The sequence below is a fragment of the Rhinoderma darwinii genome, chromosome 4 (genome assembly GCF_050947455.1).
Source record: "Rhinoderma darwinii isolate aRhiDar2 chromosome 4, aRhiDar2.hap1, whole genome shotgun sequence".
Taxonomy (NCBI): domain Eukaryota; kingdom Metazoa; phylum Chordata; class Amphibia; order Anura; family Rhinodermatidae; genus Rhinoderma; species Rhinoderma darwinii.
This window is the reverse complement of record NC_134690.1, coordinates 316,023,627-316,051,502: the sequence shown is the minus strand read 5'-3', so window position 1 is coordinate 316,051,502 and position 27,876 is coordinate 316,023,627. Positions and strand designations below refer to the sequence as shown.

General features: G+C 42.5%; 1 protein-coding gene across 1 annotated transcript in view; it reads right to left on the bottom strand.

The window, feature by feature from the left end:
- MAL (mal, T cell differentiation protein (MAL blood group)) overlaps positions 1 to 26,004 on the bottom strand; it is a 60,704-nt gene extending 34,700 nt beyond the window's left edge. Inside the window, exons 1-2 of the mRNA XM_075864415.1 lie at positions 25,900 to 26,004; positions 150 to 320 (exon numbers count right to left, since the gene is read on the bottom strand). Of these exons, the coding sequence (XP_075720530.1) occupies positions 150 to 320; positions 25,900 to 26,004 (276 nt within the window). The remainder of the gene's footprint in view (positions 1 to 149; positions 321 to 25,899) is intronic.
- Between the last annotated feature and the right edge of the window lie 1,872 nt (positions 26,005 to 27,876).

Genomic DNA, 27,876 nt, shown 5'->3' with positions numbered 1-27,876 from the left:
GTGCAGTCACCCCATGGATCATACAACAATTAATTTTCACATTTTCAAAGACGTTATGAAAAGTAACCAACAATGTAGATGCAGATACCCCAGGAGTACATACACTGGTTATAATGACATCATAATTCATTTAGTGGTACTTATCTTACCAGAGTTGTCCATGTTGATCTTCCTCCATGAGCTCCCACAAAGTAGAAGAGCAGAAGAATTGTTGTACATATAAATAAAGTGACTGAAACAAACATGACCCATCCTTGCAAAAGCGAAGTATCAGGCAATTTAGTAGAAGCTACCAAAATCCATACTAGGCCCCCAAAAACCTGTAAGGAAATTAAATAAACATTTCAGTGAGTTAAAACTATACATTATGTATAAAAGTAAAGACATGTGCATAGAGTTGTTGTGATTAAAATAGAATCAACTAAGGATTTGGTTTCTGCTTATTTAGAAACCTCATAAATAAAATAATTAAAGAGGTTGTAGCTAATTCCTATAGCAGAAGCAGTACATGATATCTTGCATTCACATGATACACCTGTATGGATGCAGCAAATACCTTACATTGACTTGTTTGAGGCAACCATCCATAATCCATACCTATAATCATGACAAGAGGCGTAGCTAGGTTCTCCAGCACCTGGGGCAAAGATTTAGTTTGGCGCAGGGGCGTAGCTAAAGGCTCATGGGCCCCGATGCCAAATATTCTTACTGGGCCCCCCCCCCCCGCAAACTTCTCATGGCCGACGGTCCGCAGCTTTCAGCTGCATCGCTGGGTCTCCTAAGTGACCCAACAATGCAGCACTAGCAGCCGGGGTATCACTAAGGCTGGGTTCACACACCCTATTTACGGACGGAATTCGGGCGTTTTAGCATTGAATTACGTCCGAAAATGCGGCTCAAAAGCGTTGGCAAACATCTGCCCATTCATTTGAATGGGTCTTACGATGTTCTGTGCCGACGGTCATTTTTTTTTACGCCCCGCTGTCAAAAGGCGGCGCGTAAAAAAGATGCCCGCGTCAAAGAAGTGCCTGTCACTTCTTCAGACGTAAATGGAGCCGTTTTCCATGGACTCCATAGAAAAACAGCTCCAATTACGTCCGTAATGGACGCAGCGAAAGACGCCTGCACATGCCATTACGGCTGAAATTACGGTGCTGTTTTCTCCTGTAAACAGCACCGTAATTTCAGCCGTAACAGACGCTGCCGTGTGAACATACCCTCAGGGCTTAAAATGTCAGGGAAATAGCCCCAATACATATGTGTCCGCCCAAAAAAAAGTGTGTATATGAGACAGCATAGCATATCTATAGCACTACGACCCTATAAACTATGGATAGGATTAGATACAGTGGCTCAGCAGACAGTATCACACATGATAGGCTTAGATACAGTGGCTGAGCAGACAGTATCACACATGATAGGCTTAGATACAGTGGCTCAGCAGACAGTATCACACATGATAGGCTTAGATACAGTGGCTGAGCAGACAGTATCACACATGATAGGATTAGATACAGTGGCTGAGCAGACAGTATCACACATGATAGGATTAGATACAGTGGCCCAACAGACAGTATCACACATGATAGGATTAGATACAGCGGATCAGCAGACAGTATCACACATGATAGGATTAGATACAGTGGCTGAGCAGACAGTATCACACATGATAGGCTTAGATACAGTGGCTCAGCAGACAGTATCACACATGATAGGCTTAGATACAGTGGCTGAGCAGACAGAATCACACATGATAGGATTAGATACAGTGGCTGAGCAGACAGTATCACACATGATAGGATTAGATACAGTGGCCCAGCAGACAGTATCACACATGATAGGATTAGATACAGCGGATCAGCAGACAGTATCACACATGATAGGATTAGATACAGTGGCTGAGCAGACAGTATCACACATGATAGGATTAGATACAGTGGCTCAGCAGACAGTATCACACATGATAGGATTAGATACAGTGGCTCAGCAGACAGTATCACACATGATAGGATTAGATACAGTGGCCCAGCAGACAGTATCACACATGATAGGATTAGATACAGTGGCTCAGCAGACAGTACCACACATGATAGGATTAGATACAATGACTCAGCAGACAGTATCACACATGATAGGATTAGATACAGCGGCTCAGCAGACAGTATCACACATGATAGGATTAGATACAGTGGCTCAGCAGACAGTACCACACATGATAGGATTAGATACAGTGGCTCAGCAGACAGTACCACACATGATAGGATTAGATACAGTGGCTCAGAAGGCAGTATCACACATGATAGGATTAGATACAGTGGCTCAGCAGACAGTATCACACGTGATCGGATTAGATATAGGGCCCAGCAGACAGTATCACACAAGATACAATTAGATACAGTGGCCCAGCAGACAGTATCACACATGATTGGATTAGATACACAGCTCAGCAGACAGTATCACACATGATTGGATTAGATACACAGCTCAGCAGACCGTATTACACATGATTGGATTAGATACAGGGCCCAGCTCGCTGACATTGCGTCTCCAGCGCTGGACCCAGGATAGGTAAGAATAATAATTTTGCTTCTTTATGTGTTACTGATTATTTTTGTGTGTTTGTGTTTTTTTACAGGTTCGGTTGTTGGACTTCGGATACGAGGACTTTTATTCTCAATAAAATGGTTAATGAGGGTTGTGTTTTTTTATTTCAATAAAACATTTTTTCTATGTGCTTGTATCTTTTTAAACTTTATTATCACCGCCTTAGTAATGGCCGCTGGCTGATTGACAACCTCCATTACTAAGGCGGGGCTTAATGTTAGCCGGTGCAGAGGCTACACTAACCCCCATTATTACCCCGGTACCCACCGTCACCAGGAGTACTGGGAAGAGCCGGGTACGAACCAGTACCCGACCATCTGTAGTGATGGTCGGCCACTGGGGTGGTGGCAGGCTGGTATTATCAGGAGGGGAAAGGCCAAAAACAGTGGCCCTTCCTACCCTGGTGATGCTAGGCTGCTGCTGCTTTATTGTATCTGGCTGGTTATGAAAAATGGGGGGACCTCACATCGTTCTTTCCAATTATTTTTTATTTTTTTTTAAATGACGTGGGGTCCCCCCCATTTTTCATAACCAGCCAGATACAATAAAGCAGCAGCAGCCTAGCATCACCAGGGTGGGAAGGGCCACTGTTTTTGGCCTTTCCCCTCCTGATACTACCAGCCTGCGGCCGCCCCAGTGGCCGACCATCACTACAGATGGTCAGGTACTGGATGGTACCTGGCTCTTCCCAGCACCCCTGGTGTTGGTGGGTACCGGGGTAATAATGGGGGTTAGTGTTAGCCTCTGCACCGGCTAACACTAAGCCCCGCCTTAGCAATGGATGCTGTCAATCAGCCGGCAGCCATTACTAAGGCGGTAGTAATATAGTTTAAAAAAAAACACAAAGACATAGAAAAAATATTTTATTGAAATAAAAAAAAAAACACACAACCCTCATTAACCATTTTATTGATAATAAAAAAAAAAGCTGTAGTCTAAAGTAGTCCTGGAATCCTCCGTAGTCCAACGACCGAACCTGTAAGAAAACACACAAAAAACGATTAGTAACATGTGTTAGGCTTAGATACAGGGCCCATGTGTGATACTGTCTGTGGACCCTGTATCTAAGCCAATCACATGATAGGCTTAGATACATGGCCCATGCGTGATCCTGTCTGCTGGGCCCTGTATCTAAGCAAATCACATGGTAGGCTTAGATACATGGCCCATGTGTGATCCTGTCTGATGGGCCCTGTATATAAGCCAATCACATGGTAGGCTTAGATACATGGCCCATGTGTGATCCTGTCTGCTGGGCCCTGTATCTAAGCCTACCACAACGTAGGCTTAAATACAGGGTCCAGCAGACAGTAATGTTATACAGTATAAGATTACTGTGTGCTGGGGCCCTGTATCTAAACCTACAGTGTGGTAGGCTTAGATACAGGGCCCAGCAGACAGGATCACACATGGGCCATGTATCTAAGCCTACCATGTGATTGGCTTAGATACAGGGCCCAGCAGACAGGATCACGCATGGGCCATGTATCTAAGCCTATCATGTGATTGGCTTAGATACAGGGCCCAGCAGACAGGATCACACATGGGCCATGTATCTAAGCCTACCATGTGATTGGCTTAGATACAGGGCCCAGCAGACAGGATCACACATGGGCCATGTATCTAAGCCTACCATGTGATTGGCTTAGATACAGGGCCCAGCAGACAGGATCACGCATGGGCCATGTATCTAAGCCTACCATGTGAATGGCTTAGATACAGGGCCCAGCAGACAGGATCACACAATCTGTGATCCTGTCTCATGGGCCCCCTAAGCCTGCTACATCGTAGGCTTAGGGGTTGTGCAGTCCCTAAACATTGATGGCCTATCCTCAGGATAGGCCATCAATAGCTGATGTGTCTCCCGGGACCCGCAAATCGGCTGTTTTGAAGGGGCCGCAGCACTCGTACGAGAGCTGCTTCCCCTTCATTTCACTACTCGCTCACACTGTGAATCGCCGACACGGATTCACAGTGTGACCGGAATGAAGGGGAGCAGCTCTCGTACGAGTGCTGCAGCCCCTTCAAAACAGCTGATTGGCGGGTCCCGGGAGTCGGACCCCGCCAGTCAGGGCTATCTTACCTTCCTCTTCGGCCGCGGCGGGAGTTCTGTCATCTTGATGCTGTGCGCGGCGCATAGCGTGGTGACGTCATGCGCTGCGCACAGCGCTTGACGTCAGGACCTCCGCTGCGATCCGGAACCAGGAAGGTAAGTAAAGTATGTTACTATAGTAACAGGGGCCCGCGGCCCGAGTTACTATAGTAACTTTTTATTGATGTGGTGCGGGGGGCCGTGGGCCCCCTGGCTTCGGGGCCCGGTCGCAATTGCGACCGCTGCGACCCCTATAGCTACGGCAGTGGTTTGGCGTGCCCCCCCCCCAACTTCTTTCCCGACATCTCCTTCCCCCTTGCCATGTTTGTACTAATCAAGAGATGTAATTTTTTTTTCACCTTCTTTTTTTATGTAACTCGAGCATAAAACCATGTGTGCATTTTACAAGTGACATATAAGGGAGTTAACGTAACAATAAATTAAAAGAAAATAAATGAAAGAGTTCAATGCCTCACTAAATCAGATTGTATAACTGAGGCTAATAAGACTATATGGTGACATCTTGTAAATAGTGCAACACCCCATCCCCCCTTTACATAGTGCCATTGGGGCTCCATAGAGGAGCCCCTGACAAAACTGTTCATATAAGAATAGTGATGTCAGGGGCTTCTCCAGGAGTGGAATCCCGGGGAAGAGCGTCGGCAACACTCTGGCTGGGGATTCCTGCATACCTCCCAACTTCCAAGTTTCACAAACAGGGACAACCAATGCGGCATGTGTATTCATGTTTTTTCTTTTAAGCCATGCCTCTAATCCCATCCAATCCCCGCCTATAAACCCTCGGTTCAACCCACACATTATCATGCTCCCATAGTGCCTCCCACACAGTATAATGCCAAATATCTGCCCCCACACAGAATAATGTGCTCTAGCTGCCACTACACAGTATAATGCCTCCATAACTGCCACCATACAGTATAATGCCCCCATAGATGCACCCATAGTATAAAGACCACACAGATGCCCCCATACAGTATAAAGCCCACAGATTCTCCCATGCAGTATAATGTCCAAACAAATTTTCCCAAACATCATAATGCCCAATAGCTGCTCAAAATACAGCATAATGCCCCCATACAGTATAATGCCCCCATAGCTGCCCCATACAGTATAATGCCCACACAGATGCCCCCATACAGTAGCATTCCTAAATTCCCAATACATCATACTGCCCAATAGCTGCTCCCATACAGCATAATGCCCCTATAACTGCTCCCATACAGCATAATGCCCACACATATGCCCCCATACATTATAATGCCCACACAGCATCCCCATACAGTATAATGTCTCCCCATAGCTGTCCCCATACAGTATAATGCCACTATACAGGATAATGCCCCAATAGCTGCCCCACACAGTATAATGCCCACACAGTTGCCCCATACAGTATAATGCCCAAACAAATTCCCCCATACATCATAATGCCCAATAGCTGCTCCCATAAAGCATAATGCCCCTATAGCTGCCCCATACAGCATTATACCCCCATAGCTGCCCCATACAGTATAATGCCCCCATAGCTGCCCCATATAGTATAATGCCCCTATAGGTTACCTCATACAGTACAATGCCCCCATAGCTGCCCCCATACAGTATAATGTCCCCTTAGCTGCCCCATAAAGTATAATGCTACCTTAGATGCCCACATAGAGTATAATGCCTCCTTAGCTGCCCCTAGTGCCAGTGCCCATGTAGATAGTACCACAGTGCCCACATAAATAGTGCCCATGTATATAGCGCAAGTGTCCCCTGTAGGTAGTGCCCCTACATAGTGCCCCTGTGTCCTGTAGGTAGTGCCGCTGTGCCCGGGGAGCCCTCGGCGAGTGGAGGAGCTCCTTCTGCTCCCCCGCTCTGAACTAATGCTGAAGCAAGGAGCTGACTGTTCCTTGCTTCAGCATTAGGTTCAACTGTATCTGCAGATACAGTTGACCGCAGGACATACCCCCGGCCGACCAGGAAAGCGGGACACCGTCCGGAATCTGGGACTGTCCCGCTGAATACAGGACGGTTCCTCTCCTGGAGGAGGAGCCCCTGACGTCACTATCCATATATGGATAGTAATATTTCAGCCCGGCGCCCCCTCTACCTTCTCTCCTAGTTGCGCCCGGGCAAACATGCCCCACCTGCCCCCCCCTAGCTGCTCCCCTCGTTGTGAATGTGAAAGTCTGTGAAGGATCTACAGAGCTGAACAAGTGCCGAGGTCCCTCCAATCTGAGTATCTATGGGGGTCATGCTGAGCTATAGCCTTTAAATATCAAACAGTTCTCTTCTGCAAAGCAGTACAATCCAATGCACCATTAGTTTATAAATGTCAATAAGGTAAACCAGTCCTTACTGTCTTACTATTAGTAATGAGAGAAACATTTTAAATGATCTTTAACATACATTTTTCAGGAGGTGACAAACCCTGCAAATTTCTAATTGATAAGAACATGATAGTCACAGTGAGAGGAAATAACGTAAGAGGACTGTTTCTGGTTTTTAAAGCGAACGTGTCAGCAGATTTTAGGTGCATGAAAAACACGGACAGCACACGCACGACATCCGCGTGCTCTCCGTGTTTCACGCATCAGTTGCTAAAGAAATGCAGAGAATTTTAAAACATAAATAAGTAAATAAATAAATAAATAAAAGGAAGTGCTTGCAGGGGATAAGCACAGACGTGAAAAACGGATGCTACACGCAAAGCACACCGATGCCACACAGAACGCACACAGATGTCACATGTACATGAAATGCAGGAAATACGGTCCGTTTTTTGCTCACGCAAACCGGACACGCTCGTGTGAATGTAGCCTTAATGAAAAGATTTGCTCCTCTCCTGTGTTTTGGATCCACTCCTAGTTTTGGCTTTCAAATACTAAAGCAAAATACTAAACCAAATACTGCCATGTGAAAGCGACCCTAGTCAAACATTAACATTTAACCTGAAACTGAATTCCGATTTAAGTTACTTTTTAACTATATAAGATCTGCCACCACAAAATAAAGATTTCAAGTCACTTAGGAAAAGTGACTCAAATTGAGTGATAAGTATGTTTCTTTATATTTTATTCTTTATACTATGAGGGAAATGGAGCCATTTTGAAAGTAAATAAACCATTTTTCTTGTTATCCCATTCACTGATCACTATAAAAAAAATCAGTGGGTTATTGTGTGGGTCTTATTATGGGGATACTAAATATGTGTATACTATTTGTTGTTACGCGACTTAACATTTAGGTGCATGTTCCAGGTCTGGGACCCGCACCTATCAGACATTTATGGCATATCTAGTGGATATGCCATAAATGTCTGAGATGAGATTACCCCTTCAACAACAAGGTAATATGAAGACCCTGGCTGCCTGTCTATATAGGGAAGTCCTGGTGAGAGTTGTAGCTGGCTTTCTTTCAAGCGGGGCACATGCCCTGCCACCGCCCCTCCCAGCTACACCCCTGAGCCTGGTGACTTTGTCATTAAGGTTCCCTTACAATGATCCTGTTATTATAGCAGAAGTGCTAGTAAAAGGAAAGTTACCTTTGAAAATATCTTGTGACTAGGTGTTGCACAAGGTATTCTTTGTACATTAACATATCGCGTTTTATTTTATATTTGCAATCTACGAATTACAAAAGGAAGTGACAATAAATCCAGCTGATTAGGTTGATTTTCATTATTTGTTATTTAATGTAATAAAATATTTTTTCTCCATATGTTTAACCGGTTAAGGACTAGGCTGTTTTACAGCTAAATGACCAGAGCAAATTTCACAATTTTGCTATGCGCTTCTTTAGATGACTATAACTCAGCAGGTGAATAAAGTTCATCTTTGAATTTTACACTCTTTTTAAAGGACAGATAGGGCTTTGTTTTAGTGGCATTTGTCAGTATATATCATTTTTATTTTTTTTTCTAAAGTGGGCAAAATTGGAAAAAAATTCAAGAATTTAGCAATTGCGCCAGTTTATGCTAGCATTTTTCACACACGGTATGGACCACGAACAAAATTAATCTCCTTTTACATTCTTCCACTTCTCCCGTGCATGGGGATACCAAATATGTGTGCCTTATTCACTGTGCGGGCATGTGCCAGGGCTTGGCATAAAAGGAGGCTTTTCGGCCTTTTCGGTCCAGGAATTTTGCATTTGATTTTATAGCCGCATACTGTTTTCTGGGGGTCCTATTGCTGCTGAAACATTAGAATCACCCCATAAATGACTTCATTCGCACAAGTAGACCCCACAAGGTTTCCTTCAAGGGGTTTATCATATTTTTAGCAAGTCCAGTTTTCTTCTGAAAGTTTCTTGAATAAGATGGAACAAAAAAAAAACAGCTATTTTTTAGCAAATGCGTCAGTTTAGGCTAGTATTTTTCACACACGGTATAGACCACGGACAAAATTCATCTCCTTTCACATTCTTCCACTTCTCCCGTGCATGGGGATACCAAATATGTGTGCCTTATTCACTGTGCGGGCATGTGCCAGGGCTTGGCATAAAAGGAGGCTTTTCGGTCCAGGAATTTTGCATTTGATTTTATAGCCGCATACTGTTTTCTGGGGGGCGTAATGCTGCTGAAACATTAGAATCACCCCATAAATGACTTCATTCACACAAGTAGACCCCACAAGGTTTCCTTCAAGGGGTTTATCATATTTTTAGACAGTCCAGTTTTCTTCTGAAAGTTTCTTGAATAAGATGGAACAAAATAAAATTACCTTTTTTTTTAACAAATGCGTCAGTTTATGCTAGCTTTTTCACACACAAAATGGACCACGGACAAAATTCATCGCATTTCACATTCTTCCACTTCTCCTGTGCATGGGGATACCAAATATGTGTGCTTTATTCACGGGCATGTGCCAGGGCTTGGCATAAAAGGAGGCTTTTTGGCCTTTTCGGTCCAGGAATTATGCACTTGATTTTATAGCCGCATACTGTTTTCTGGGGGGCCTAATGCTGCTGAAAGATTAGAATCACCCCATAAATTACTTCATTCACACAAGTAGACCCCACAAGGTTTTCTTCAAGGGGTTTATCATATTTTTAGACAGTCCAGTTTTCTTCTGAAAGTTTCTTGAATAAGATGGATCAAAATAAAATTAGCAATTTTTTAGCAAATGCGTCAGTTTATACCAGCATTTTTCACACACGGCATAGACCACGGCCAAAATTCATCTCCTTTCACATTCTTCCACTTCTCCTGAGCATGGGGATACCAAATATGTGTGTCTTATTTATCACATAGAGAAGTAGGAGGGCGGACGATAGAAGAAGCTTATTTCACAAATCGCTTTTTTTCAAAGCTGGTTTTACAAAACTCAACAGAGTTTCTATAACACTTCCAAAATATCTGCTCTTGAAGGAGAAATCCCAAAATATTCATCTAGGGGTATAATGGGAATTTATTTTTTTGGGTTTTCTAAAATAAGAAATTGCAGGTTTATGCAAATGGAGCTCTCCAGCAGATGAACTTTAGAGAATATGCAAACATGACATCCACCCCCCACCCACCCATTCCCTCCCTCACCCTTGGAGTAAAATCAGGGGAAAAATAAAAACGTAATGTAGGGCAAATATATTTTCAACGAATTAACTAAAATCTATTAATTCAGAACAGTGTGGTATTTTTTAAAACATGGCTCAATGCACAGGCCTGGTTGTGAGGGACATGAGGGACTGAAATATCGGGAATCTTTGCGGTGCCCGTCTTTTCTGCAGACGCGGCACTTTTTCTGAGGGTTGCTGGTTGCTAGTTGGTGTTGGGGGAATCCGACTGATGAAGTGTCTTTCAGTCAGTCGCGTGACATCCTCAGACTGGGGGCATTCTCGGGTGTCCTGAACATCAAAAATGAGGCCTTCAATTATTTTTTCCTGGAAATCCAGGTATGTGTCTCTGCCTCTGTTTTTTTTGTAGAGCACAAATGAGTTGTGGATGGCCACCTGTAACAAATAAATGGCCACTTTTTTGTACCAGGTTTTAGTTTTGCGTTTTACTAAATAGGGCTGTAAATCCTGGTCGCTTAAATCCCCCCCCCCCCATGTACTTGTTATATTCGGACACGCTCACTGGTTTGTGCTTGTCCGATGTTGCCCCTTTTTCCCTCACTGCCACTGTTCCTGCGGTATGAATCGTGCTTAGCACATACACATCTTTGCGATCCCTGAACTTGACCGCCAGCAATTCTTCAGATGCATAAGCACAGGAGTCCCCCTTTACCATGCGCTTCCCCACTAATTGCTGTGGAAAACCAATTCTGTTTTTGCGCATGGTACCACATGCCCCAGTCCTTGCAGCATGCAAATGCCTAAACAGGGGCACACTCGAATAAAAATTATCACAGTACAGGTGGTACCCCTTGTGAAGCAGAGGCTGCATTATCTCCCACACGATCTTACTGCTGGTGGAAAGATCAGGGGGGCATCCAGGAACATTTATTGTGCGGTCCCGCCCTTCATAAATTCTGAAGGCGCTGGTATATCCTGACCCGCTTTCACACAATTTGTAGAGCTTAACGCCATATCTTGCCCTTTTTGAAGGTAGATATTGGCGAAAGCTAAGTCTGCCATGAAAGTTGAGGAGGGATTCGTCCACACTTACATTCTGCTCAGGGGTGTAGAGTTGCAGAAATAAATTATTCAGGGAATCCGTGGATTCTAGGCCCAAAAGATGGGGCAGGTGCCCATACAAGAGCCTGGACTGAAGGGACCAGGCTGTCCCGTGCTACAGCGCTACTTGGCCCTGCGCTTTCAAGTTCTGCAGTTTCAACTGCATCAGGGACAACGTCCCCTGAAGATGAACCTGAAGTGACGCTGTCATCGTCATTACCTAAAACAGGTTCCATCTCGGACGCCATCTCTGATGCGGTCTCCGACTCAGACCACAGCATGGCGTATGCCTCCTCGGCGCTAAACAACTTCCTCGCCATAACGTAACTAACACTAACACCAACTAAACAAATTGTTTTGTTTTTTTTTGTATAAAACACACAAACTAACTGCTATATATATCTACACTACCGCTAACAAAAAAATAAACCGCTATTGCTATATATATTATATATATGTGGATATATATATAATTATATACTCCCTACCTGCCTATTCTAATAGAATAAAAGATAGAAAGGTAGATATATAGAAAAAAAGATAGATTTCTATCTATCTATACAATCTATCTATCCATCTATCTATACAGAGAATGTTTTAGAGTGTAACTGTATTTTTTGTGTAACTGTAACTGTAATCTTCTGGCAGCAATTCTCCCGAGTCTCTTCTCCTCAAACTGAAACAATGTTTGAGGAGAAGAAAAGAGGCAGGAGATTTACTGCCAGAAAAGTCAAAATAAAACAAATGTGGTCGCTGTGATAGGTTTTCACAGCGACCACATGTTCAGGGACCATCAGATTGGTCCCTGATACTCTGCCCAGTGCCCAGAGCTGTTGGTAACAGCGTGGGCACAGGGCTGTGTGCACGCGATCGCGTGCACACTGTTTTCTATGCAGAAATGCATGTGATCGCTGTGATTGGTTGTCACAGCGATCACATGTTCAGGGGCCAAAAGATTGACCCCTGACATTCTGCCCAGTGCCCATGGCTGTTAGCAACAGCCAGGGCACAGAGCTGTGTGCACGCGATCGCGCGTGCACAGTCTCTGAAGTGCCGCCGTAAATAGTCTATACGGCGGACTTTAGAGACCCTGACCGCTGGCCGTATAAATACGGCCAGCGGTCGGGAACCTGTTAAGAAACAAGCAATAGCTGTAAATTTTTGGATGGAAATATCTACACTAAATACACATACATTATATTGTATTGCTGAGAATGTTGAACAAGTTTTTATTATTATTGCGTTAGATCAAAATAGAAACAAGTTTGTTATATCCTCTCATAATATCATAATATCAAGAAACAAATGTGGTTGTCACCACTGGATGTGAATTGGCTGTTGCTGTGGTAATTTTTATTTTTTTTTAATCTTATGTACCTCTGAGATTCAAAATAGCTGCTTTAATAACCCAGAGATTTATCATAAAAAAAAGTTAAAACAGTATTTTCGGTGGATTTACCCTTTTATCCAAAAAAAAAGTACAGGACAATATTCCTCAATCAGTGAGTGCAAAATCCGACCAATAATCCTAAAAACTAGAGCTAGTGGTGGAAATGCCTCTGAATTATTCCAAACAGTAGTTCCCACAGCAGAATGTCCCTAATCCAGGACCTCATTGTGCCTACACAGTGGTACTACATTGCAGATATTCCCCACTTTCATGCGCTGTAAGAAGTCAGCCACAAGTGATCCAACTGGGATGGTGTGCATACAAATATGCCCATAAAATAACAACGCCCATATCTCCTCCATGGTTCTGCACTCCTCTCTACTTGTCTTTAAAAAATGTACCTGTGATCAGTCAATCACTTAATTCATACATGTCGGATTTCACATGGATTTCTGCTCAGATTTCGCACCAGAATTCACATGAAATCAGACAACAATCAACAACACATTTATTTCAATGGCAAATTCGCATCTTAGTGCGAACATCATAGAAAAAAGATGCATGTCATTTATTGACGTAGATTCCGCACGGAAAAAAACTTCCGATTTCCACACACAGATTCACCACACGTTAGCATCATGACTTCTGTACAAGATAAAGCATTGACATCTATGTATTAAGGATTCATTTTCAAGCAGATCCCATCAAATCCTGAGGAATCTAATTGATTTATAATGGGCAGGGGTGGATTATAATGGCGGCAATCTGGGCAACCACCTGGGGCCGTTTGGCTCGGGGGCATGAAAGTTAGCTCTCATTATATGGTGTCCCTGCTCTCCCTCCTCCAGGCTCTCCTATGTGTTTTAGACATAGTAGCAGTCCTCACTGGAAACACGATCGCAGGGTAGCAAGAGCAGGGGCGGATTATAAATGTTAAAATTACAGCCAGTTCAGAGAACGGGAGTGAAGCGGGACCTCTTACCGAATTGTATCCGCGTCTTTAGGACGTAGATACAATTGCTTACTTTAGCGCTGGCGAGACAGGGAACTATCCGTTCCCTTCCTCCCATTCAGCGCTTTACTAATGACACAGTCGGCACGATGATGTCATCATGCTGGCTGCACCATTACGCTGGATGACGCCGTCTGGTCTCTGACCACTCCTGCGTCGCTGGAGGAAGGCGCGAGAACGGGGACAGGTGAGAATGTTTTGGTTTTTTTTCTGGACAGCGTTGGGGGCAATAGCTACAGGGCATTGTAACTGGCGCTATCTACAGGGGACATTATCTACATAGGGCATTGTAAATGGCACTATCTACAGGGGGCATTATCTACAGAGGGAATTGTAACTGGCACTATCTACAGGGGGCATTATGACTGGTGCGATCTACAGGGGGCATTTTTAGTGTGTGGTTGTAAAGGATCTGCCAGGCACAGCTTTGGGGTTAACTCCCAGAACTAATCAGTCAGCACCTGAGAATACATCCCTGAGACTGACTCCTGCTTCCACCATTCAGGCTGGCAGGCTTAGGAGTGGGAGAGCCTATCGTAACCTGGCCAGACTCCGCTAGCTCCCGCCCTCGGTCTATTTAAGCCTGCCCTTCCTGTCCCTCGGTGCTTGTGATTCTTTCCTTGTGGTTTCCTGGCCCAGCTAGAGCTCCTGCTATTTTTGATCCTGCTCCATACAGACCCTGGCTTACCGACTACTCTTCTGCTTTTCGTTTTGTACCTCGCACACTCCTGGCTTGACTCGGCTCGTTCACCACTCTGGTTGCTCACGGTGTTGCCGTGGGCAACGGCCCCTTTTCCTTGCTTGTGTTCCTTTGTATGTTTGTCGTGTTTGTCGTGCACTTACTGAGCGCAGGGACCGCCGCCCAGTTGTACCCCGTCGCCTAGGGCGGGTCGTTGCAAGTAGGCAGGGACAGAGTGGCGGGTAGATTAGGGCTCACTTGTCCGTCTCCCTACCCCCTGCCATTACAGTGGTGTTTTACTTTACAGTGTTTGACACAATTTAATTCATGGGCACAGTGTATAATATTATTATTTTCAGGGCGCAGTGTATAGTACTATTATATTCAGGGGCGCAGTGTATGGTAGTATTATATTCAGGGGCACAGTGTACGGTAGTATTATATTCAGGGGCACAGTGTATAGTACTATTATATTCATGGGCACAGTGTATAATACTTTTATATTCATGGGCACAGTGTATAGTACTATTATATTCAGGAGCACAGTGTATAGTACTATTATATTCAGGGAACAGTGTATAGTACTATTATATTCAGGAGCACAGTGTATAGTACTATTATATTCAGGGAACAGTGTATAGTACTATCATATTCAGGGGCACAGTGCATAGTACTATTATATTCAAGGCACAGTGTATAATACTATTATATTCAGGAGCACAGTGTATGATACTATTATATTCAGGAGCACATTGTATAGTACTATTATATTCAGGGGCACAGTGTATGATACTATTTATTAAGAAGCATAGAGTGTGGCTTCATGAGAATTTTGTCTTTGTTTATAGGTGCAGAAATGTTGGAAAAGTGAGGAGCCGAAGACATCTGAGCTGCAAACTTCAGAAATGGGCCGTGCCGGGGAGAAGTCATCATAGAGATCTGAACCGGATGGAGAAGAAAAGAGAAAAAGAACGAAAAAGAATCTGAGACGTCACCTGTGAGTCACTCAATGTAAATGTTTATTCTCCCTGTGACTGATCAGTACTGTAGTCACTGTATGATCTGCAGCGAAATGACGGATGGTAGCATATCCTAACCATTGTTCAGGCTATACTGGGAGTTTTATGTCGTACAAATTTATACAGCAGGGCTTAAACTGAATTTGCAAATGATCTCTGTACTGAACTGTATTTGTTCTGGTGCTGTATATATGTACTGAGCTCGGTTATGGTGCTGTATTTATATACTGAGCTTTGTTCTGGTGCTGTATATATGTACTGAGCTTGGTTCTTGCACTATATTTTTGTACTGAGCTTCGTTCTGGTGCTGTATATATGTACTGTATATATGTACTGAGCTTTGTTCTGGTGCTGTATTTATATACTGAGCTTGGTTCTGGGGCTGTATATATTTACCTTCTCTTAAGGTAAAAGTAGATGTTAAATCTACTTTTACTTTAAGAGAAGGTAAATATATACAGTAAAATCTAAACCCCAAAAACCATGGAGGAATCTCAGTTTTTTCCAATTCACCCATTATATGGTACTTTAAATGGTGCCAATAAAAACTACAGCTCCTCCTGCTAAAAAACAATCCTGCACACACCACTCCATTGACGTAAAAATAAAAAAGTTATAAAGCTCTTGACCACTTTAGTGTCTCAAAGTATTCTGCTTTTTCTCTTCTGTATGGCTCATTCTGCTTTTACCGCTAATTCAAAACCGTGCCAGATCTGTGTCCGCCTAAATAGAAAATCTTCAAATATATACGGTATAGCGTCTTCAAAGTTCTGTCTTCATAGTTTGGGGGGGGGGGGCCCAGACTTGAAAAAGTGCCCAGGGCCCATGGTACCCTTAATCTGCCCCTGAGCAGGAGAGTTAGATCTCTCAGCTAGAGAACATACATTACGTCTAATGCTTCTACTAACAGAACAGATACAAACAGAAACCACTTGCAACGGAAGTATTACCATTGAAATTAATAGTAAAGCAAACGGAATCTATGGTTTACGTTTGGCTTTCCGTTCGTGGGCTCCCGGTGAACACTGTCGGCGATAGTATGCACCAGGAACCGGGAGACCAGCTGTCTCCAACAGCTGACACTCCACTGTATGTCGATCAGCGGCTTATTTCCGCTGATTTCGGCAATCAACCACTTAATTGCGGTGATCGATTGCAATCGCGCATTTTAGAGGTTTCTAGCACATCACCAGACCTCACAATGAAATCGTGAGGTTTGCAGATGGCTATCATGGCGACCGGAGGCCAAGTAATGGCCTCCGTGTCTGCCATGTACGGAAGCCTATCAGGACCAGCCTCCAGATAGACTTCCTGTCAGAGTTACAGGACGTCACTGCCATTCACGATGCACACTGTCGGTGACAGTGTCTGTGACAGTGTGCATCGGGAGCCGGGTTGTTACCTAGGTAGTGTAATCTATTCTAGCAGCGATCAGAGCTGCAGGTAAAAAAAGAGTGTAAAAAGTGAAGAAAAAAGTAAAAAAAAGTTAATAAAAATGTTTTACAAAAGTGTAAAAATAAAAGATTTTTTTTTCCTATAATAAGTCTCTTATTATAGTAAAAAAATGAAAACGTTAAAAAAAAGTACACATATTTGGTATCACCGCTTTCGTACTGACCCAATCTATAAAACTGTAATATTATTTTTACCGCACGGTGCACGCCGCAAAAAAACAAACTAAAAACAATGCCAGAATCACTATTTTTTGGTCACCTCCCCTCCCAAAATATAGAATAAAAAGTGATGAAAAAGTCGCATATACCACAAAACAGTATCAATAAAAACGACAACCCGTTCCACAGAAAACAAGCCCTTACACAGCTTTTTTGAATGAAAAATAAAAAAGTTACGGCTCTCAGAATATGGTGACACAGAAAATAAATTATTTTATAAAGAAGTGATTTTAAAACTGTAAACATATGGTATCGCCGTAATCGTACCAATCCGCAGAATAAAGTACAAATATCATTTTTAGCGCATTATGAACGCCGTCGTAAGAATAAAGAATTTAAAACACCAAAATCACTGTTTTTGGTCACCAAAACTCTAAATAAAATGTAATAAAAAGTGATCAAAAAGTTGTATGTACCAAAAAATGGTACCAATAAAAACTACAGCTCGTCCTGCCAAAAATAAGCCCTCACAACGCTCAATTCATGGACAAATAAAAAAAATTATGGCGTTTGGAAGGCATGGAGTGAAAAACTAAAATGGAAAAGCAAAAAAGGATCAGTCCTGCAAAGGTTAATTAATTTCTATTAAAAAAAATAAATTATTACCACATGTGGAGTATTGTCATACTCGGGAGAGATTGCGTTACAAATTTAGGGAGACTTTTTCTCCTTTATTCCTTGTGAAAATGAAAAAATTCAACATTTTAGTGGACAAAAATGTTTATATTCATTTTCACGGCCTAAATCTACTAAATTCTGCAAAAAAGCCTGTGTGGTATAAATGCTTACTATACCCCTAGAAAAATTCCTTGAGGGGTGTAGTTTCCCAAATGGGGTCACATTTGGGGGGCTTCCCCTATTTTGGTCCCTCCAGGGTGTTGAAATCGCGACTTGGCACTAAAAACCAATCCAGCAAAATCTGCGCTCTAAAATCCAAATGGCACTCCCTCCTTTCTGAGCCCTGCTGTGTGTCCAAACATCAGTTTATTACCACATATGGGGTATTTCCGTAATCGGGAGAAGATGCTTTACAAATGTTGGGGTGCATTTTCTTCTTTATTCCTTGTAAATATTACAAGTGTCTATGTTTTTTCAGAAAAAAAGTAGATTTTCATTTTTACAGACTAACTCCAATAAATATAGCAAAATACCTGTGGGGTCAAAGTGCTAACTATATCCCCAGGTAAATTCCTTGAGTGGTCTAGTTTCCAAAATGGGGTCACTTTTGGGGAGTTTCCACTGTTTTGGCACCACAAGACCTCTTCAAACCCAACATGGTGCCTAAAATATAACCTAAAAATAAGCAGGCCCTAAAATCCTGTAGGTGCTCTTTTGCTTCTGAGGCCGTTAAGGCACTAGGGCCACATGTGGGATATTCCTAAAAACTGCAGGACCTGGGCAATAAATATTGAGTTGCGTTTCTCTGCTAAAACCTTCTGTGTTACAGAATTTTTTTTATTACAAATGAATTTCGGCAAAAAAAAAAAAAGAAATTTGTAAATTTCACCTCTACATTGCTTTATTTCCTGTCAAACTCCTAAAGGGTTACGAAACTTTCTGAATGCTGTTTTGAATACTTTGAGGGGTGCAGTTTTTTAAATGGAGTGATTTATTGGTGGATTCTAATATATAAGACCCTCAAAACCCCTTCAGAACTAAACTGGTAAAATAGCCTTTTAAAATTTTCTTGAAAATGTGAGAAATTGCTGCTAAAGTTCGAAGCCTTGTAACGTCCTAGAAAATAAAATTATGTTCAAAAACATCCTTTTATGCAAATATAAAGTACACATATGGGAAATGGTAACTAGTGACTATTTTGTGTGGTATTACTATCTGTTTTACAAGCAGATACATTTAAATTTAGAAAAATGCAATGGAATTACAACACAATTTCTTGCGTTTTTTGCTGCATAAAATGGTGCGGATTTTGCTGCGTTTTTCACAATGCTGGGAGATGGTGACATCTCTGAAAAACGCAGCAATTCAGTCCACTTTCCGCAGCAGGAATTGTCATGCTGCATTACCAAAAATACGTACTGCAGGTCAATTTTTGGTCAGAAATTTTACGCAGTGTGTGGATGGGATTTGATAAGTATCACCCACTTTGCTGCTACTCTATTTTGCTGCGTATTTAAATACGCAGCAATTCCGTTTTGTGTGGACAAGCCCAAATGCAGTAGCAACAGAGTGGTTGAGATTTGAACAAATCTCACCCACACGATGAGCGGGAAAAAGGCTCAGTAATTGACCTGCGGTCCCTTATTTTAATCCGCAGCATGTTAATTGTATTTGCGTAAATGCTTCTTATTTGTTTCGGGTTTTCCCCATTTAATTCAATAGGGAAGTAAAACTCACAACAAATAGCAGATGTTGTGTTTTTTTGCGGCGGAAATGCAGCTATTCCGCTGCAAAAAACGCAACTCAAGAAAAATTGTAATCTTATAGTTACCTAGAATTCTGTTTCTTTTTCCGGGCCGTTTAACCCCTCAGATACGGTGCTCCCTCCCTCTCTCCCCCACCGACACCCGGCGATACGATCGCCGAGTGTCTGTGTCTCCAATGGCAGCCGGGGGTCTAATAAAGGCCCCCAGGTCTGCCTGGAGTGAATGCCTGCTAGATCATGCCGCAGGCATGACCTAGCAGATGCCTGTCCGTGTTAAACGGACAGGCAGTAATACACTGCAATACAAAAGTATTGCAGTGTATTATAAATGCGATCGCAGAATAGCATATTATACTCCCCTAATGGGACTAGTAAAAAAGTGAAAAAAAAGTTTAATAAAGTTAATTAAAAAAAAATGTGAAAAAAAATTAAAAACCCAGCTTTTCCCCTCACAAAATGCTTTACTATTAAAAAAACTAAATAAAGTTAAAAAGTTACACATATTTGGTATCGCCGCGTCCGTAACGACCCCGACTATAAATCTTTTACATTATTTAACCCGCACGGTGAACGCCATCAAAAATGTAATAAAAAACTATGGAAACATTTCTGTTTTCTGTGAATCCTGACTTTAAAAAAATGTGATAAAAAGTGATCAAAAAGTCGCATCTACTCCAAAATGGTACCAATAAAAACTACAAGTCTTCCCGCAAAAAAAAAGCCCTCATACAACTGCATCGGCGAAAAAATAAAAACGTTACGGCTCTTCAAATATGGAGACACAAAAACAAATAATTTTGAAAAAAAAGCGTTTTTACTGTGTAAAAGTAGTAAAACATACAAAAACTATACAAATTTGGTATCGTTGCAATCGTAACAACCCGCTGAATAAAGTTATTGTGTTATATCACACGGTAAACGGCGTAGATTTAAGACGCGAAAAACAGTTGCGAAATTTCAGGTTTTTTTCTATTTCCCCCCAAATAAAAGTTAATAAAAGTTAATCAATAAATAATATGTCCCCCAAAATGGTGCTATTGAAAAGTACAACTTGTCCCGCAACAAGACCTTATACAGCTATGTCGACGCAAAAATAAGAACGTTATAGCTCTTGGAATGCGACGATGGAAAAACTTAAAAAAATGGCCTGGTCATTAAGGTCCAAAATAGGCTGGTCATTAAGGGGTTAACAATCATTTAAAAACTGCACCAACTTTTGGTAAAACTGCATGTGCTGCGTGTTTTACTGGACAATGGTTGTTACGATCTGATTGTTTGCAGTAAAGGTTATGTACACCTTTGAAAGGGATTTTTTTTAAATGTCAGTCAGTGTGCTTTATGCAACTTTATAATTAGTTTTTATTAAAATAACTTTTTACTTTTTGAGATAGAGCTGCTCTGTATCCCGTATACAGAGCAGCTGTATCTTACGCTAAATCCTGAACTTCTCAGGTCTGTGGGACTGATGGGTTCAGTGTCAGTGGGTCCTGTGTGCCTCTGACATGCTAGATCCACCTGTAATACATTACTAACTTAGATGTAATAGATTACAGGTGGATACAGTCGACTACTCTATTGATACCGCCAATAAAACGGAAACCTTGTGAAACGGAGACAAACAGAAACCATTAGCAACGGAAGCGTTACCATTGAAATGGTAACGGAAAGCTATGGTTTCCGTTTGATTTGCGTTCGTGGGTTCCCCTGATGGAAAGGTCTGACGGAACCCATGAACGGAACCACGACGCAGGTGAGAACGAAGCCTAATTATTACTGTATGATCTTTACAGATGGTGGAGGGTACTATTTTTTGGGGGTATAAGCAACTCCCAGTATATGATTACTATCATTCAGGTCATACTGGAAGCTGCTAACCTGACCTTGCAAATTATCTCTGTACTGAAATTTATTTGTACTGAGCTTTGTTCTGATGTTGTATTTATGTACTGACGTTGGTTCTGGTGTTGTATATATATATATATATATATATACATACAGGGTGAGCCATTTATATGGATACACCTAAATAAAATGGGAATGGTTGGTGATATTAACTTCCTGTTTGTGGCACATTAGTATATGGGAGGGGGGAAACTTTTCAAGCTGGGTGTTGACCATGGTGGCCATTTTGAAGTCGGCCATTTTGTAACCAACTTTAGTTTTTTCAATGGGAAGAGGGTCATGTGACACATCAAACTTATCGAGAATTTCACAATAAAAACAATGGTGTGCTTGGTTTTAACGTTACTTTATTCTTTCATGAGTTATTTACAAGCTTCTCTTTGTTTACAGTGGGAAACTGATGCTAGAACGTGTCCCATAGCTTTTTGGGATCTGTTCTGGTACATGGGACATAAGTTGTGACGGCGTACGCCGTATACTATCTTAACTCACTGTAGTCGGTTGAACACCGGAAGGTGGATACAGCCTCACCCAGTGTGGGAATCCTTGGCTAGAGCATTGCTGACGCTCTAGCCAGGGAGGAGTGAAATTTTGTGCCACCGATGCCCCCTGTAGATAGCGATACCCCCTGTATATAGCGCTACCCCCCCTGTAGATAGCGGCACTGTAGCTCCCTCTAGGAGCGGAATCCCTTGTTGACGATTCGGCTCCTAGAGGTAACCCCTGACGTCACTGTCCATATATGGACAGTGATGTCAGAGGCTACTCCTGGAGAGAATCCCCGGCCAGAATGTTGCCGACGCTCTGGCCATGGATTCCGCTCCTAGAGGGAGCCCCTAACGTCCTTGTCCATATATGGACATTGACATCAGAGGCTCCTCCAGGAGGGTCGGTGGGTTGAACTACAGGGGGGGCATGGGTAGCGCTATCCGCAGGGGGTGTGGGTGGCTTTATCTACAGGGGGCTGTGTGGTGCTATCAAAAGAGGACACTGTGGCATTATCTACAGAGGGCACTGTGGCATTATCTACAGGGGGTGTGTTGCACTATATACAGAGGGCACTGGCATTATCTACATGGGGTGTGTTGCACTATATACAGAGAGCATTGTAGCACTATGTAGAAAGGGCACTGAGGCATTATCTATAGAGGGCATTGTGGCATTATCTACACATGAAATTCATCAGTTTTAAAAACGGACAGTGAAAAACTGATGCAAAATGGGTCACAATCGGCCGTCAAAAACGAAACACAGACACAGAATGGATACAAAACAGATGCAAAACGGTCGTCAAAAACGGACTGAGACGGATAGTTTTAATGGCCGTCACCCGGACTTTGTCATGTGAATAGAAACAATAGCAATCCTAGCATAGTGTGGGGTGGGTATGAGATGTGGAGTGAGATTCGGTAGCTGTAAAGGCACCAAAAACTAGCTACTCCCTGAAGTTAGGGCTAGTGTTTGGCGTTTTTGCAGGTTTACAAGGCTGCTTTGAAGATCTGATCTGAGGTGAGGTGAGTGGACAGCAGCTGCCTTCAGTGCTCTCCCTCTCAGCGCCGGCCTCGTGTGATAAAAATATCTGGACATGAACTAAATTTTATCCAATGACTAGAATGTTGTCAAACAGATTTCTTTTTTCGTTGAGCATGTTGTGCTTCTAGTTAGTACTACTTATTTACTTTTACGGCATGTTCACATGGCCTATTTTCGGCTGTTTTTCGGGCCATAAACCCCTGAAAAACGGCCGGAAAATCTAAATTAGAACGCCTACAAACATCTGCCCATTGATTTAAATGGGAAAAACGGGGTTCTGTTGGGCTGTTTTTTTTACGCGCCCGTTTTGAAAAACGGCGGTGTAAAAAAATCGGCCGCGAAAAAGAAGTGCAGGTCACTTCTTGGGCCGTTTTTGGAGCCGTTTTTCATTGACTCTATGAAAAACAGCTCCAAAAACGTATGTAAAAAACGCAGCGAAAATCTCGAGTGGCTTAAAAAAACGTCTGAAAATCAGGAGCTGTTTACCCTTGAAAATAGCTCCGTAATTTCAGACATTTTTCAGTTTGTGTGCGAACATACCCTTATGCTAAAGCAATTTTGTATGGTGATCGGTATTGTATTTACTTCTCAAATGCCAATAGCCACAAAATGCCTAGCATTCCATCGACCCCTCCCATTAATAAAGCCCCGCCTAAATCAACACTATTAAACAAATATACACAATGTTAATCTGAAAAAAATTTCATTGAAAAGGCACTGCATAAAGTCAATAGTTGTATGACAGCACATGGCCAGACACAGTGCCATGAGGTATTTTTCCATCAGTGCTTACAGCATATTAGTAATGAATGGAGGGTCACTCATAGAAATATACCTTTTTGCCTAATGGGAAATTTGCCCCGATTGTCATTGTTTATTAATACAGCCAAGAAGACTGATGACATTATTTTGCCATTATTAAACATATTAGCACCCATGGAAGTAAATTCTCTATCATCCAGTCCAGGGGCGGACATAGACAGCAGAGGGCCCCCATGCCAAAAATGTAGGCCGTTGCCCCATTGTACCCCTGAGGACGCCATCATGGCAAAACATGTCGGGTGGGGGCTTTTTTGAAAGTTTTTAACATACCATCAACTCAGAATTCATTCATCACTCTGGTATAGACAGTATATTAATTCTAAAACTGTTAGCAGAGACTGACCATTACATCTATGTGAGTGATAACGTTTCTGGGCTCATGGGTTGTTTTCAGAATATAGGCTCCGTGCCTTTAATAAAGGTTATTTTCATTATTAAGAATTATGTGAATGGAACAATTCAATACCTTCTGTTAGTAGTGTGGAAAATAGGGTTAGTTGCCTAATAGGCAAATTGTGCTTTGTCATAAAATTTGCCTGCCACATACAAGGGCAAATATTTTTGTTTTTATTTTTTGTTTGTTGTTTTAGAAAAAATTTATACAGGCAGGCCCCTTACTCGCCAATAGCTCATCAAAACACAACCCGCCCTTACGTTTAACATTCCACCAATAATTGCGAGTCATTTTCATTAGCTTGGTCCCTAACATGCAATCTAATAGACAGTATGAAGCTGATTCTAAGGTGGCAGTGGGCCCATCTACCTACTGGGCCCCTGTGCAGCTGCACAGGTTACATCAACGATATGTCCGCCCCTGATCCAGTCACCCGGATAACTCTCCCCCCCCCCACACCTATGTCAGGACTTCTTAACAGACAGTCCTTTCTCCATTGCTCTCATTGTAAAAAAATATACATGACTGAATATATGCCTATAGAATGGCAAAAAGCATCTCGTTTTATTGACAAAATGTTACTTTACTAGACAGACTTTTCCAGATTGACCAGAGATTTCACTTTACTGTAGTCTATAAAATTACTATTTTTTTTAACAAAATGAAAATCAAGAAATGATGGGAAGTTTAGTTTAATAGTAAAATCAGTAAGAGAGAAGTTGGCCAATTACCTTTCTATATGGGGTTTTAAAAGAAACTAGTACATCTGGCATCTAAGGCATGGTATTTTTAACATACATGGGTAGCAGTTGTAACATACACTTGAATAGTAATTTTAGATATTTACAAATTATAGCAAAGATATAAGTGAACAGTTGCCCTCATTTCCTGGGAACAGAATTGGAAGTCATTGTAGGAGTACACTTTTTCCTAGTTTGGTGACCTCCACATCATAATGAAGCTGAAGGTCGGTTTTTGTGGTCACCCTGTGCTCAAACGGCATTGTTGGGAAAGAGAAATTATAAAAAACATAAACGAGTTGTAGAAGTTACAGTACCTATAAGATTCTCAACTTCAAAAGCCTTTTATAAGCTTCATACATTTACTGAAAGGAAAAACATGCCGCTTTGGGTGATAAAAGGGGCTGTTCAATTTAGACAAACCCATGATGGTTGTAAAAGCCATGAGGAAAGCGTCCTGACGAATCCTCATTTGAACCGTTACATGGTGCCCATTGAAATTAATAGGCTGTCTGTGTAATGCACAGAAAATTCAACTCATCATGAGAAAGAGCCTCCACTGGTTTATAGAGGGTCCTGAGAAGGGGACTCCCCTCTATTAAATCCATATACATTAATAGGGCATATGAATAGTGGTTGCCTAAAGCAAAAAACCCCTTTAATGTATCATATTAAATAAAATAAAACAAATTACCTTTGTCTAACACTTACACCCCATAACCATTTATACATTTACATCTCTTATTATATCATAATGATAGACATTCAATGAAACCCTATACAGTACAACCATAAACAGTCAATGATGTTTATTTTGTGTTGTTGAATTGTAGGAACTATCAAAATCCTAAGTGATATCCAATAATTATAGTATGTTAATCAGATATGTGTGCAAACCTGAAAATATTTACACGTGTAGCAGCAAAATAGAGATTGGAGTGGAACATAGAGTAAACATGAAAAAATTGTTTCCTTACCTGAATGTTTCCAACTTAAACCCATATTATACATAAATAACCTTTTCCAATTGTTAATACTTACAAATTCAAGTATCATGAGGAAATCTGGAAAAGTAGTGAAGATTCTAGGTCCTGATGGTAGTGGAGAAGTATCACCATACACAGGTTCTGCATTGCTTGATGCCATTGTGTAAAGTCTGGTGACAATTCGGCTGTGTAATACTGTAGTAGTGGCAGCCTCTGCAATACTGAACTGAAACTACAAGCTAAAAGCTACTTATTCACTCACTACCTCACCTTGGAGGAATGGTAAAGCAGCACCGCCACACCCTAAACAATTAAGTTCTCACCTGTCAAAGGTTTTGCTTGCCAGTTAGACCGTTTTTTCTCCTGTCTTTATACCTGAGTATCTGAATATGCAGGATGACAGGTGTATCTTAGTTTTTTACGATACAAAATCTATCCCATTTTGGAAGGATGATATATATGCATACACTATATGGACAAAAGTATTGGGACACACATCTTAATCATTATGTTCAGGTGTTTTATTCAGTCTTATTGCCACATGTGTATAAAATCAAGCACCTAGCCATGCAGTCTGCCTTTACAAACATTTGTGAAAGAATGGACGCTCTAAAAATCACTGATGCAGCCCTCCCCTTGTAGATAGTGCCACACAGCCCCCTTGTAGATAGTGCCACACACACTCCCATTTGTAGATAGTGCCTGTCACGGTCTGTGGGTATGTGAACCCACTAGTCCGCACCGCCATAGCAGGGAGGCAGCTGGCCAGGCAACAGAGCACCCAAACAATACAAAGGTCCGCGCTAGGGTACCTGAATAGTCCAGACAGTGGCCGAGGCTTTAGCACAGATGCAGGTGAATGCAGCAGGTTACGCGAGACGTGGCGGATGACAGCAGGTGCAGTAGGTTGTGCCAGACGTGGCGGATAACAATGGACATGGCAGATGACACTGGACGTGTCAGACGACAGTAGGTGCAATAGGACAATACTCCAACACTAACAGGCTGAGGAACAAGGACACAGCACGGGATACAGGATACAGGTAACAGGGCATGGGTAACAACAGGAACAGGATAACACTAAGGGACTATTTGCAAGACTGACATGGGAATACTAACCACACTCAGGCAAGGATCAGAAGGGCAGGGCCCTTTTTATCGTCCAGGGTAATCTGGGAGCAATTAGTCAAATCTAAAACATGTGCGTGTTCTGGCCCATTAAGGCCGGGAATGAGCTCGAGCGCGCACCCTAGTGGTCACTGCAGGACAGGACGGCAGCATGTGCTGGCATCACTGGGGAGGAAAACGTCTGCAGGATGATCGGAGTCTGCGGTCTGCGACCGTGGACGTTGCAGTGCCACACAGCCCTGCCTTGTAGATAGTGCCACACAGCCCTCTCCCTTGTAGATAGTGCCACATAGCCTCCCCTTTGTAGATATTGCCACCCAGCCCCCCTTGTAGATAGTGCTACCCAGCCCCCGTTGTAGAAAGTGCCACACAGCCCCCCTTGTACATAGTGCCATACAGCCCTCCCCTTGTAGATAGTGTCACACAGCAATCCCCCCCCATTTAAGGGCTCCTTAGGTAGTGCAGGAGCTTAAGTTTGACACGTTGTGCAAGTTGCTACAATTTGCTCAATATCGTTATTCATAGATGGCCAAAACAGGGATTTATTGGCCCTTCTTTTGATTTTTTGAATCCCAAGATGTCCTCAGGATGCAGATACAATTGAATACTATGGCAGAACAGAAAACTATCTGCTCCCTGCTCTGCCATTCACTCCTCCTGAAGTAAAATCCTTGGCCAAAGCGTTGCTGTCGCCCTTGCCAGGGATTCCGCTGCAGGAGGTGCCACTGACGTCACTCCCCTTATATGGACAGTGAAGTCAGGGCTCTCTGAGCGGAATTCCGGGCCAGGACGTCAGCAACGATTTGGCCGGGGATTCCAGTGCTCCTGGAGTAGACCATGACTTCACTGTCCATATAAAGGCAGTGACGTCAGGGGCACCACCTGTAGCAGAATCACCGGCCAG